Source organism: Canis lupus, chromosome 33 (assembly GCF_003254725.2).
Source record: "Canis lupus dingo isolate Sandy chromosome 33, ASM325472v2, whole genome shotgun sequence".
Lineage (NCBI taxonomy): Eukaryota > Metazoa > Chordata > Mammalia > Carnivora > Canidae > Canis > Canis lupus.
In genome coordinates this window covers 13,499,839-13,514,123 of record NC_064275.1, presented here as the reverse complement: position 1 = coordinate 13,514,123, position 14,285 = coordinate 13,499,839, and the positions used below count along the sequence as shown (strand labels likewise).

Sequence of the window (14,285 nt, the reverse complement as noted above, 5' to 3'; positions counted from 1 at the left end):
CCTCAAGCAGTTATCTGGCCCAAAATGTTATTAATAAGGCCTTAATTGAGAAAGCCTGATATACATAATTTTTATTTCTTAAAGTATAAGGGAACAAAGCATTACCTTTAAATTCAGTATCCATATTTATACTGACAGGATAATATTTAGAGTTTGACTTATTATGAGAAAGATTTGAGGTGGTTTGACATACAAAGGAGTTGTTCCTCAAAGATTATTAAATTATAGTAAGTTATCAGTTTGTGCACTTTATAAGTTACAGAAATGGCTTTACTTTCTGCGATTGGGTTCATTTAATTCTTTGTTTTCTTTTTAAGCAATTAAATATAAATCCAGTATTATGAAGGAGAAAACCATTTTTTTATTTGTTGGTGGACTAGTGCTCACTATAGTTGTCATTGTCGGAGCCATTCTTTTCGTCCCAGGTAAGATACAGAGATATATGAGGAAGACAGGATTGATGTAGATGAGGGCTTGGTGGGGGTGGGGGCATGTGTTAGTTTCCTAGGGCTGCTGTAACACATTACCACTAAGTGGGTGTCTTAAAACAGTAGAAATTTTCTCACAGATCTGGAGGCCATAAATCTGAAGTAAGGATGTCATCAGTGCTGTAATCCCTCCTGAGGCTCTAGGAGGAAATCCATTTTTAGACTCTTCTAGCTTCTGGCGTTTGCTGGCAGTCTGCAACTCCTTGGCTTGTGGCACCATAATTCCAGTTTCTTTCTCCATGGTGTCTTTGTCAAATCTCCCTCTGCCTTTGTCTTACAAAGACAGTTGTCATTGCATTTAGGGCCCACCTGGATAATCCAGGATAAACTCCTCCTTTCAGGATCCTTACTTAACTCAATCATCCTTTGCTATATAATGTAATACTCTTCTGCCATATAAGTTAATATTCACAGATTCCAGGGATTTGAAGGTGGACATATCTTTAGGGCCATCATTCAACCTACTACAGAGGCAGATTTCATTTGCCAAGACATGGAAGTGGGAATGAATGTGGGAAGTTTGTCTGAAACTGCTTGCATTTGGAGGATGGGGATGGGAGTGGAGAGAAAGTCTGTGTGGCACATGGAAGGACAGCAGAAATAGCCTGGGACCTACAGTATAGACTGGAGAGAGCCATTGTTATTTTGGGGCTGAATAGAGGATAGTGTAATAGAGTAACGTTTAGGAACATAAATTTGGCAACTCCTTTTGCCTCTTGAGTTAGGACACAGGGAAGAAGAAGATGAATTTTAAAGATAACTTGAGAGAATAACATTTTTGACTATGTATGGGACATATTGAACATAGCAAGTGAAGGGAATGCTAAGAAGTGACTCCAGAGTTTCTCACTGAAATTCTATAAGGTAGTTGAGGAGATAAAGCCAATTCAAGGATTTGACATGTTGAGACTTAGATGTTGGCATTTAGATGCCTGAAGTGTCTTAATCCAAACATAGTCATTTTTTATATGAAGCTTTGGGGGAAATATATTTTTAAGAGGAGTATTGAGACTAATACATTCAGTAAGTTTAAGTACGTTAACTTCCTATAGAGTAGGAAGTATGTAGGCTAATATTTTAAATATGTTTTTTATTAACAGGTGAATATTCAACAAAGAATTCTTGTGGACTTGGTTTAATTGTAATTCCTACAGTAATATTAACATTACTTCAGTACTGTGTGTTTATGATAGGTGAGTATTTGTTATAGCATGAGTTTTTGCCCACCTTTTTCTTTTTAAGAACAACCAAAAAAACAATAGTTCTTATATGATTTTTTTTGGCAACTCAATAAAAGTTGGCTTATTAAAAGATTTTCCAAGCTATTCTTAGTGACATTTTCCCCATGTGGATTAATTTTAAGTTGAGCTTCAGTTTTCAAGGCATTCTGTTATTTTGTAGAAAGCAATTTTCATATATATTTGATGCTAGACAGTGGATTTTTCAAATTGTGTTATATAATTTCTTAATGATTATCTTCATATTTATATTTCAGTTTTTCAAGTTATAAGTAGATATTAAACATAGGCAAAAGAAAAGTAATTTTACAAAATAAGGTTTTCAATTTAAAATAGTGGAAATGTATATCATTTTTAATTACTGGCAGATCTTAGCATTTTAGTTTTAAAAGATGATACAGATACCCAGCCTGTAGTTGATATAATCATTACTGCTTTTTTTGGAGTCAATCACTAATGTATTTTTGTCATTATCACAGTCTATGTTTTTTTTCTATTTGTGGATTTAACTCTTGGTCTTAGAGCTTATCCCTGGCTTGATGTACACTGGAAAGTTATTAACTTGTTATGAAATCACAGCTCTAGACATACAAGACAAAGATTGTGATGTTTACATGTTTGTATCACTGTTCTCTCCAACAGAACAATTTTATGTGCATGTGGCAGAGTCATGCATAATAGCCATTCATACTGTAAAATGCACAAGTGTGGTAAAAGCAGCACTGTTCTAAGATTTTGGGTGAAAAGCACCAGTCCAGCTGAGCTCACTGTGAATATAAAAGACTGCTGGGTGTATGAATCTGAAACTAACTACTTGTGTGAAAAGGTGAAATTTAGATCATTGGGAAGGAATCTACCATCTGACAAGGAAATCCAGAGTTGGTCTTTAGTCACTGGATGTAATTTTTGGTTGCACAGAATACAAGTGGGTGTGATTGCTTCTTAAATGCTCTCAACTCACTCTTTCTTCCTCCAGGTGTTTGGATGTCTCCTTTCACCATTGCCATATTAATCCTTCAGGTACTGGGCTATGTGCTCTCTGTGGTTGGACTAAGCCTCTGTGTCTCAGGTAAGAGTCACATTCTTCTCTAGTCCCAATTTATCTTATTAGGAATTTCTCTAGGACAGAGTTCTCCTCCTCCTCCTCCTTCTTCCTTTTTATCCATTCACCTACTGAAGGACAGCCTAGCCTGGCTGCTTTCAGTTTTCGATGATTAAGAATAAAGCTACTATAAACATCCATGTGTATGTTTTTTGTGCGGACATAAGTTTTCAACTTCATTTAAGTAAATACCAAGTAGTGTGATTGCTGGATTGTTAAGAATATATTTAGTTTTGCAACAAATTGCCAAACTGTCTTCCAAAGTGGCTGTGCCATTTTGCATTCCCACCATCAGTGAATGAGAGTTCCTGTTGCTCTGCATCTTGCCAGCATTTGGTGTTGTGAGCTTTGTGAGCTTTTCTTTTTTTAACTCTCATTTTTTTCTCTCTGAGAATAGTGCTTTCCATATTTCCATGAGAATATTGGCTGTATATGGCTGTATGTGGACTGATTATCCTAGCAGCCAAACTGCTTTGCCTAAATTCATGGGAGAATTTTTTGAATAACCAGGCTCCAATTGGTTGGAACTATAGGCTTTACATGCTATTTTGCATTAGTCTTGATGTGATAGGTACATGTTATGCAAATGAAAACTTTTTTTTCTAATAATTTGGAGTAATTTCACTGATTGAGTTAATAATGAATATATGTAGATAACTTTTATTTCTTAATAATTAGAAAAAAATTATTCTCCTTAAAACTTGATATTATTACTGTTATCATTGATTCTTTTGAAAAGTTCACTTATTTCCTACAGATTTCTAATATAAAATTTCACTTGTTTTTACAGAGTGCACCCCAGTGCATGGCCCTCTTCTGATTTCAGGTTTGGGTATTATAGCTCTAGCAGAATTACTTGGATTAGTTTATATGAAACTTGTTGGTAAGTCAATCTTATTTTTGTTAGCCTGTGCCAAGAATTTCAAATACATTATTTGGAAAATTCTATTGATGGGCTCTTAAAACTTATGACTAAAGAAGTTTATCAGTATTTCCAGAAATGAGAAAATACTGTGAATGCAGCAGCTGTATTTTTTAAATAATAAAATATAATAAAGTTGGAGTGATTTGGTGGTGATGTAAGGGGGTAAGAGTAATACGAATTAATGAAAAGTTTAGATTATAAACTAGTTTAAAAGAAAATGGCTTTGTTTTAGAAGGTACGGACTTTTTTATACTAACTAAAAGGAGAGAATGTTGAGGATTCATTTTAATAGAAAAACATGTTTAATTGTTCCATTTGTTCTATGAGAGAGTTCTTTCACAGAGACCTATTTGTTACTTGCTGTTCTTGCAGACTGTTTACAGACCTTGACTCCCCTAAGTAGACAGGTTGAAATTCAAAATCTGTGACTTTTGTTAAAGAACAATGTCCTCTGATTTTCACTTGACTTTCAAATATTTTTAGTTATAACTAATATAATAAAAACACGAAGTTTTAAAATATAGGCTCTTCCTATCTTTTAAAAAATATATTTATTGATTTGTTTTTAAAATCCAGTATAGTTAACATACAGTGTTATGTTAGTTTCACGTGTACAATATAGTGATTCAGCAATTCTGTACATTGCTCAGTGCTCATTATGATGCGTGTACTCTTTAATTTAATCCCTATCACCTGTATTACCCAGCTCCTTTGGCAACCACCAGTTTGTTCGCTACATTTAAGAATCTTGTTTTTTGTCTCTTTTTTTTCCTTTTGGTTTTGTTTCTTAAATTCTGCATATGAGTGAAATCATATGGTATCTGTCTTTCTCAGACTGACTTCACTTAGCATTATACACTCTAGAGCCATCCATATTGTTTTTACTACTTTTAAAATCAATTGTTAGTAACTGAAATTAGCTAATTGTTTCTGAACTTCATATTTAATCTGCCAATTTTCAAATAACATATTTCTATGTAAGTTCTAATTTTTTGTATATAGCGGTAGGTGCTTTTACCTCATATGTTGTCTTACTTAAGCTAAAAATGTTCCCTATAATCGGTTTACATTAGTATCTTTTAGAAAAATTTGTTTTTTATTTAAGAGGTAAAGCAAGCTCTTAAACAGTTGGCAAAGTAATCAAAAGTTGCCAAATAATGGAGTAAAAAAAAATCCCAAGTTTCTGCTTTAGGTGGACTTTACTGTGTTTCCAGAAATTAAGCCTTGAGTTGTTACAGTCAGTTTTCCATATGACTTACATAATACTCTCAAAGAAATTTTACCTTTGTTTCTGAACCGCAGCTTTGGCTGACTGATTGATGAGTCTAATTTCGTTGCATACTCTTTGTCTCTATTTAGTTAATTTTTATTAGAGAAACCATTAAAATACTTAACTAAATCTCCCTATCTTTGGTTCACGTGTTCATAAGTCAGAGTCGTTTCCTCAGTGAAATTTTCTTAGTTCGTGACTCATATAAGTCCATAAAACACAATGAAGACTTCTCAGCAGAATGGTGTTCATTTGGTAGCTGTCAGAAGCCTCACATTATGAATGCCAATACATACTCTATTTTTGTTGAGTATTCTGTCACCATTTGTGTATTTGTGTAGTTGAAGATGACACTGCTGGTTATGTTGCTCCCTAAATGCATGAGAACAGCATGTGACCTGCAACATGATGTAGTATGAGATATCGTTGACTAATGGTCAGCTCTTGTTCTTCATATTCCTTATTATCTGCATCATCCTCCCTTTTTATTCCCATGTTCCCCCATGCCTTCCATGTCTGAAGAATGATATTCAGTAGAGTCACCAGTGGGTCTGGAGTGCTGACACAGGTGGAAATAGGCGTCATCTAAGTACCACCTCCTTGGCCTTACTCTCTCTTCTCCATAGTTTACATCCCAGAGCAGCCTGTGAAACTACTTCAATTATACACATACTGTTCTCACCTTAAAAATCAAAGTGAAAGTGAAATCCTGAAAAGTTCTCAATATTATTTTTTATTTATCATGGTTTAACATGTAAATATATCATGTAAGTAAATAATTTAGTCCAGTTTTATTGACATTTTGAGAATATTCTAAATTAACTTTCGAAATCAACTTGTCTAATGCCAGAATTCAGAGACACACCTTCGGTCAGTTGAAGGGCAAGAAGAGAAAAGGTACAGGAAAGTTGCTCTTTAGATAATGTGGTAGAATGGGAAAATTGTTGTGTTTTCCTTAGATAATCTGAATGTGTAAATACAAGTATATGTAACATTAAGGTTGCAAACTGTAGCATTTTTATCAGGAGGTAAAAATTGTAAATGTTTCCAAAATATATTTTACTCATCTCTGTTTTGGAAAAGCTTAATGAATGTGTCTTGACTTAAATGCAATAAAATCCTCGGGGCGTTCTGTGAGGGGTTTTTTGTCATTGTTGTTAAAATCCAAGCTATCTCTGTAAGAGTAAGTTAATGGCCCTATGAGAATTTTAACTTTTGTTGTTTTTATTATTTCCAAGTTTAAATTTGTAGCCTTAATCGTTACTTTAGAAATAAGATTTTAAATTTCATTTTCTGTGGCCTTTTTAAACCATGTTGGATTTCATTTTGTTACTGGAAGCATTTAAGTTTTGCAAAATAAAATGGGGGCTAGAAACAGTAACAATGTGAGATCATACAGAAAATTAAATAGGACTAACTAACTCACTAGTGTTAGGCTTGTTGTTTGTATGGGGCATTTATATCCATTATTTATAAAAGTCAATACTTGTTCATTTTTTTAAGCCATTATCACTTCAACATAAGTGCATATAAAATATTTTGTTACAGATCAACCTACCAGTAATCAGAAACCATATTTATCACAACATCCTAGTTATTTTAGAATGACATGGAATGTATATATAAAATTCAGTGATATTTTGTAGCCCATTGTTAGGGAGAAGTGAGTCTGATACCGGTAGGAAAAATATTCCTGAAAATTCAGAACCTAGAAATACATTGATGCAATGTGGTCAGATGTTTCAGGGAGTAAAAATCAAAATGAAACTTTATAGGGAGCTCATATGGAATCCTTAAGGCTTGTGGTTTAAAAATAAATAAATATATATTATATAAATATTCTTTATATAATAATAAGTATATAGGTATAATTTTATATAATATATATTTTATATAAAATATATATTTCATGCAATATATGTTCTATAAAATATATTGTATAAAATGTGTATTATATATAAGCATACATTTGTATAATATATAAAATATTTTATGCATATAAATATATATTTATGTTATATAAGATATATAAAATATATTTAGATTGTCAAATATATATTATAAAACCATATTTAACATATATATTTGTAATATGTTTTATATATATTTTAAACTATATATGTGTAGTTGTCGGTGCCTTAGGCCCATGGTAGCAGCAGATAAACCAGTTATTTTATCACATAGATCATATGCCCATATGGAAGAAGATTAACTCAAGTGATATTAACTTGTGCACTTTTGGGTTTTATACTATTATAGGGAGCACAGCTGATTGATATCCCTCTAAATCGTTGTTCTTTCTGGAGCTCTTTTTCAGAATGGTCTAGCCAAACTGTGGTGTTCCTTGGACCTAAGAATTGGAACTCAGAAACTATTCTTTTTACATGTTATTAAGACAGAAATGTAGTTCCTTGGCTTCTTTGGGAGGCTGCTAAATGTAACCCACCCATATTCCCAAACCATTTCACTCCATACTACTTATGTTTTTAAGACCTTATTTATTTTTTAAGTCATCTCTACACCCAACATGGGGCTCAAACTCACAGTCCTGAGATCAAGAATCACATGCTAGCTACACTGACTGAGCCAGCCAGGCGCCCCATTCCATGCTACTTTAAAAAGTGCTTTCCTTATTTGGCTGCCAGGACTATACCACTCCCCAAGTGCTTCTAGGAAGGGAGATTTCCTTTAAAGCCACACATGACACTAACAGAGGTGGGACTCTCCTGAGAGCTGGGACACAGCCAGGCCTCATGGGGGCTGGAACAGTAAGCAGTTTGGGAATCAGAAGGATCCAATGCCTAAGAACTGAGCCATCTTCTTGCCTCTAATAGGAGTTTTACTCAGTGCCCATCTGCTGGTTATTGAATTCCTCTCTGGTTCTTCCCCTACAAGCTTATCCTCCTCTTTATGCCCTCATCTTGTATTTTATTCTTGTCTTCTCACTGATAGTTTGTCTTACCTTTGTCTTTAAGCCTTGAGCTTTTCTCCCAGTTTGCTGTCTCCTGGTCACCTTTCTATCACCAACTTTCTGGTCTTCTTTTGGTTTCTCCCCTTCAGGCTCCAGAAGGGGAGAGAAACTTTGCAGGCTAGTCAGTCACTATGGTCTCTGTTTGAGAGAGCCTGTCAGTTTCTGACTAGTTTGTACATTGGCTGCCCTTGTGTAGGATCTCATTCCCATTGCCCATCAGCTTTGGAAACTTGATAGGGGTGGGTGGGGAGGAGTAGCAGTAAGTAAAGAACACAGAACACTAGAGCAGTTCTAGGGGCTTGCCTGAGTCTACTCTCAAGCAAACCGAGGCTTCCTTCCAACCCACAGGACAGCATAATTGACTCTCCTGTAGCATCACCCTCCTATCAACCGGCTCACACAATGTTGCTGGTTGATGCTTTTGTGTATGTAGGACTCATTCTGTATTTAAGACTGGCTTGAGCTGCTCTGGGACCTCCCTTGGTTTTTGTAAGGAAGTTCTCTCTTTTTTCTATGCAACTACAGTACTATTTTTTCCCTTTGCCACTTTCTTCATGCCCTACATTCCTTAATCTCCATTAACCAGTCCATTCAGAAGCAGTGCCAAGGGTAACTTGGAAAGCTGAGAAGGAATACATAGAGAAGAGGGTGATTGTGGCTAAAACTAGCTGCTTAGAATAATTCATTAAACTCAGAAGGATCTGAATATTTTCTTTAGTGTGTTAGCTATTTGAAGCTTTGAAAACTGGAAAGATGGAAGCAAAAGAAAAGACTGGGCTGCAAGGAACCAGAACAGTCAGCTAAGGACAGACAACGGAGTAGGGTGGAGATTGGTCATTGCCACATTCTGTTTACATTCTGATTGGGCTGAATAGGGAGGGGTGTAGAGTCCACAGTGAGGGGTGAATACATAACATATTTCACTAAGAAATGTAACAGATGGCTGATTTGGTGGAAATATAGCATATACAAATGAGAGAATGTAGCTGTTTATTATTTTATGTAGGTGGATTATTTGATCATTTTTTTCTATCAGTGCATATAATTATTTGAAATTAATCATTATGTAGTCATTGAAATGAAACATTATATTGCCTTGATTTGTTTAATTTATTCAGTTCATTTTCTCAATTTTTAATTATATCAGCTTCCAATCAGAAGACTATACAACCTCCTAGGGTAAGTTAAACTTTCTTAAAATGAATTGGGAATGATCACTTGATGGTTTTGAGTAAGGAATGGTAATTGAGATATTGAAGCCTTTTGCTCTCTGTTTAGTGGCATAACACAGATTGAGAGAATACGGAAGTCATTTCATGACTTTGCATGAATAGTTCCAACTCTATTTTAAAACATATGTTTGGTCATTTTAGTTGCAATAGGATAGAATCTGTGATTCCTTAAGATTGTGCTGATACCTCAAGTGACTTCTTACTTTCTCAGAACTGGAAAGTTCATGTGTAAGAATAATGGTTATTATCTCTGCTGAAGGAAGCGGATTGCAATATACTGCCTCACCTGTTGGCTCCATTTGATGTGCATATACAAAATGGTATTTCAGTCTTTAAAATGAGGGAGAGAGATTTATATGAAATTGATTTCATTGAAAATAATTTATAAAATGAATGTAGATCTCACTGAAACATATCTGTTCTGAATTATAATTTATTTCCCTTCTTCCCTCATTTTATAAGTATTTTTCTTCCTCCAAACAGTACTATAGTTTTCACTCTGCCTTGGATTCCTTAATAAGCTATCTAAGAAAATTCCAAGAAAAGGAGCAAATTTAGGAGATACACTGAAATGGATGAATGAGCACATGAAAAAAAAACCTGTGTAGAGACTCGTCATGTGACAGGCGTAAGAACTATTTTCTGGAAAGAAGATCTGGAGAGGTTGGGCAGACCCGGTGACTCAGCGGTTTAGTGCCGCCTTCAGTCCAGGGCCTGATCCTGGAGACCCCGGATTGAGTCCCACGTCAGGCTCCTCGCATGGAGCCTGCTTCTCCCTCTGCCTGTGTCTCTGCCTCTCTCTCTCCATGTCTCTCATGAATAAATAAATAAAATCTTAAAAAAAAAAAAAAAGAAAAAGAAGATCTGGAGAGGTCACCTTTCTAGAAAGGAATAATGGTAGCTCTATCTGAATGCCAAAATGGAGACTCCTGTCTGTGGCAGGAAGTGGAGATTACATATACTCCTGAGTCCTGACGAGCCTCAGCAGACATGCCTTTTTTCCTAAAAAGATTGGTGCTATAGCTACAGTGGTCACCAACAGCCAGCAGTATTAAAAGTGCCTCTGTTGGAAATAATCCAACCATTGAACCCTTAAATCTTAACACATTTTCTTTCCTTGTTACTGAATTCACTTTGCATGATTTGAAAATGATTCTGTTTTGGTCACATCTCTTGCTTAACTCTTTTATTTGTTATTGTGTTGCTATTTATGTTTGCACTTTTTTGAGAAGTTAGAATTTCTTGAACTAAAAGAGGCAGAATGGATGGGAATTTCTGCATAGAAAAAATATTAAGACTAATACAGCTATTATTAAACTATTAGGTAAACTTGGCAAGTTTTGTTTTTCTAATCTTTGTTGCCTTGCTTTTAGACTGTAAGATTCACTCTTTATAGTTTAAATGTTAGCATATATAAATTTTAGTATAAGAGCACATGAACTAAGTTCCATTTTATGTAAATGTATTTTAAATATTTTCCAGAAAGCTGTAGAGGAGCCCCTTAATGGTATGTGGTTACTACAAACTTATATATTCTTCTTGATCCATTACCAGATCATAATTTGAACAGGCTCCCAAAGCAGTTAGAATGTTGTCCCTTGCCTTGACCCCTCTTTTCTTGATTGTTCAGAGTATTGCTATTGTAATGTTCTTACCTCTGAGAAAAATGCACTGTTCAGTATCCCTCCAGTAGTTGTTTGCACCGGCTAAGCAGTATTTGAGCAAGGGGACCATTGCCTTGTACTAGCCAAGATGAAGCATAACACCCCCAGGAGAGAAGAATCTCAATTAATTTCAGTTTCTCATTTATAAGTTTCAGATTCAGGCTGTTACCACAGAGTGAGACCCAAGCATCTCACTTTCTTTCTCCCTAAATCTAGATCTATGTTCCCAACTGAATTTGTTTCCTTTGTGGAGTCTGTGGGTATGATCCACAGGAAGGCTTCTGTAATAAAGTAATAGACTTAAAATTAATTTGGCTTTAGAGCTGTGGAATAGTTAGCATGATATTACTGCATATTTATTTATTTAGAAATGATTTCTAATTGTGGAACCTTACTAACTGCCTGCTTGGCTTGTTACTAATTCTTAGCATTTAAAGAATCAAAAGGAATGATGAATGATGGTAAGTATAAAATGCACCTACATTATAGATTGGTTAAAATATGAACGTTGAAAAGAAATCAAATGGCTTCTTGAAAGTATGCTCTTTTTTATATGTAAAAGGGACACTGTAAAATTCTAAAGGTCTGCATGTCTTGATTTATAAAACTTAAATCTACTCTTAAGAGTTTCAAAACAAGTGCTCTAAAAGCTGTAGGGTGTCACTAATCAGACCCTCCAGTCACATTGCTCATAGCAAAGAGAAATTAGTGCTTTTTAAAAAACATTTTTCAGCAGCAGCATCTGGTGACTGTAACTTTTAAATGCTTTTTATAAGACACATAGATAATCTGGCACCAACCTTGATCATCGTGACAGAGTTTCTCTGGTGCTTGTGTTGGGAATTTGTTGCATTTAATTCATAGGGACTTACTATCTGCTTTTCTAAAGCAGGATTCAGTTCTTTTGGGGGGCAGTTTTAAAAGAGAAATGTTCTGTCACTCGAGCTTTTGCTTCTTGTTTTGGAACTCTGGGCTAATTTCTAATTTTTACTGAATATTTCAAAGACATGTTTGTTAATTTTTAAAAGCCTGAGACACTGAGTACTATAAGTATTCATTTTGATTTTACTTTAAGATGCTGCGATACTTCAGTTCTGTTAACATTTTAATAACTATGTTTTTATCTTATCAAAAATTTCTTCATACCTGTGATATTTGCAGTTATTCTTTGATCATGTAGTTTGCTGTTTTACTGCTGTAACATCTGTGACCCACCTCCTCACCTCAATGGCAGAGTGCAAGAGGCTATATTCCCCTGAGTGCAATTAGTTTTTGCATAAGATTAAAAAATAACCAATCATATGTTGATGGACAAAGTTTAAAACAATGCTTAGGCCAAATTTCACGAGGAATCACAGAACAATTCCACTTTTGTAAGTTTGTGTCGTAGCCACAGCGTTTATCACAAAAATGTATGTTTTGTTTGCTGACCACACCACAACCCTCCTAAAAGAAGAAATAAAATAAAAAAAAAACTGTGGTTGGTAGGAATAAATTAAGTGACATTTAAAAAAAGAACTGGTACCTGGAATTGTCGCAGGGTTTGTCCATGTTTACATTCTCATGTTTTATTTTTTAATTTCTTTGCCCTTTTCTTACTGTGGTGTCACTCTTCTGTAGTAGTTTGAAGAAATGAAACTCCTTTTCTCTGTTTTCAGAAAACTGGTGTAAGAACCTTGAATGCCTCTTCTTTTTGGAACCACTGTATCAGTAGATATAGTAGTTTTTGTGTGTTTGTAGCACACAAAATCTATGACGACCTTTAAAATTCCCTTAATTTTGCTAATATTTAGCTGTTTAGAATTTGTTGGTTTAAAAAGAAAACAAAAACCTGTGTCTCTGGTGGGCTTGATGCTCACGGTGTATCTGCCTCGTCAGTAAGTTTCAGACTACCACTCTAGTGATCACAGTGCCATTTTCTCTTCCACTCACACCAAGTCAACGTGTTTATTTCACTTATATCAAATGAATGATACGGGTCTGAAATGAATGTGATAGAATATTATTCTGCGATCAGTATCATTTGCTTTGAAAAATCAACTTCTCTTGGCTTCTCAGCTAACCCAGCAAACTGAGATTATCAGACTGTTGACTTTTATTTTCACTTGGCATTAGCCTTTTACTTACTACAACTAAAAGGGCTAATGAGTTGCCAGTTTTATGTCTGTGACCTTTGCAAATCAAAGATTAAATACTTTTTCTTTATTTTTAGATACCTTATATGTGACAATTCCAGTTTTTTAAAAAAAAATACATCAACTTGTTAATGCATAGAAAATAGACATAAATTACAATTATATGTTCGTTTTCAATTTTCCAGAGTAACTGAAGTGAAGTGATGGACTCTGATTTGGAAAGTAGTAAGACGTGAAAGGAATACAATTGTGTTTGAGCACCATGGCCTTGATTCACTGTTCAGGAGAAGAAAACAAGAAAAATAACTGGTTCTCATCTGTGGGAGAAAGTAAATCATTGACCCTGAAATGATTATTGTTACAGTTAAGTTTTTATTCAAAGCATTTGTAACTTAGTTAATAAAAGAATTATTATCTGTGTTGTGTGCCCAATTGAGATCCAGTTTTTTGTTGTTATTTTTAGTCAATTAGGGGCAAGAGTAGAGTGGCCAACTTCCAAGAATGATGCCTTTCAGATCCTAGGGCCTCTTGACTTTAGGTCACCAGTTTAAATTGGTTCCAGGTGAGACTTACCTGGTGCTACGCCCTCGTGGTTTCCCAGAGAGGTCTGGGAACAACAGTGGCTTCCATTGAACCTTAGCAAAGTTAGGTTCGCAGCCACTTTGGCAGTTACAGCTGCTGGTGTTAGCTGAATACAGTTTCTACCAGTTCTGGGTCAAGGAAATAGCAAATTTAAGTACAGACAGGAATTTACTTGGGAACATCTTGAATGCCGCCTACATGTGATGCGATACGGTAGGAGATCATGGTCTTCATTCTTGGGGGTTGCCATTCACACATTCTTCCTTCGACATACAGTGTAATGAATCCTTTTCAGATTTAGGGTAATTTTACTGATGGATGTGTTTTTCTTTTATTCACACAACCCTTTAAGCCCTGTCTTGTCCTCCTGTTATTTGCTTCTGCTGTACAAGATGTAGCACCTTTTCTCCTCTTTGAACATGGTCCAGTGACACGGTACATCATTGCAGAAAGGAGCCAGACTTATTCTCAGAGAACTATGTTCACACTTTTCAGCAAAAATAGCGATGGTTGTAACATATGTATTTCCTTCCTCGGATTTGAAGGCACAATCTACAGTGTTTCTTCACTTCTTTTCTGATCTGGGGCATGAAAAACCAAGATTGAGATTTGAACTATGAGTCTCCTGCATGGCAACATACTGTGTGTCACCGTCAGGCCAACAAGCCCGCCTTGTTG

The 14,285-nt window shown here is 35.2% G+C and overlaps 1 protein-coding gene across 3 annotated transcripts in view; it reads left to right on the top strand.

Moving 5' to 3' along the window:
* CD47 (CD47 molecule) overlaps positions 1 to 13,457 on the top strand; it is a 43,728-nt gene extending 30,271 nt beyond the window's left edge. The window contains exons 4-11 of one of the 3 annotated variants that reach the window (XM_025478361.3): positions 318 to 425; positions 1,589 to 1,681; positions 2,703 to 2,795; positions 3,619 to 3,711; positions 9,142 to 9,173; positions 10,709 to 10,733; positions 11,319 to 11,351; positions 13,211 to 13,457. In XM_025478361.3, coding sequence (XP_025334146.1) covers positions 318 to 425; positions 1,589 to 1,681; positions 2,703 to 2,795; positions 3,619 to 3,711; positions 9,142 to 9,173; positions 10,709 to 10,733; positions 11,319 to 11,351; positions 13,211 to 13,215 — 482 coding nt within the window. In that variant the 3' untranslated portion in view covers positions 13,216 to 13,457. The remainder of the gene's footprint in view (positions 1 to 317; positions 426 to 1,588; positions 1,682 to 2,702; positions 2,796 to 3,618; positions 3,712 to 9,141; positions 9,174 to 10,708; positions 10,734 to 11,318; positions 11,352 to 13,210) is intronic. The other 2 variants (XM_025478370.3, XM_025478380.3) reach the window with 2 other exon arrangements.
* The last annotated feature ends 828 nt before the right edge of the window (positions 13,458 to 14,285 follow it).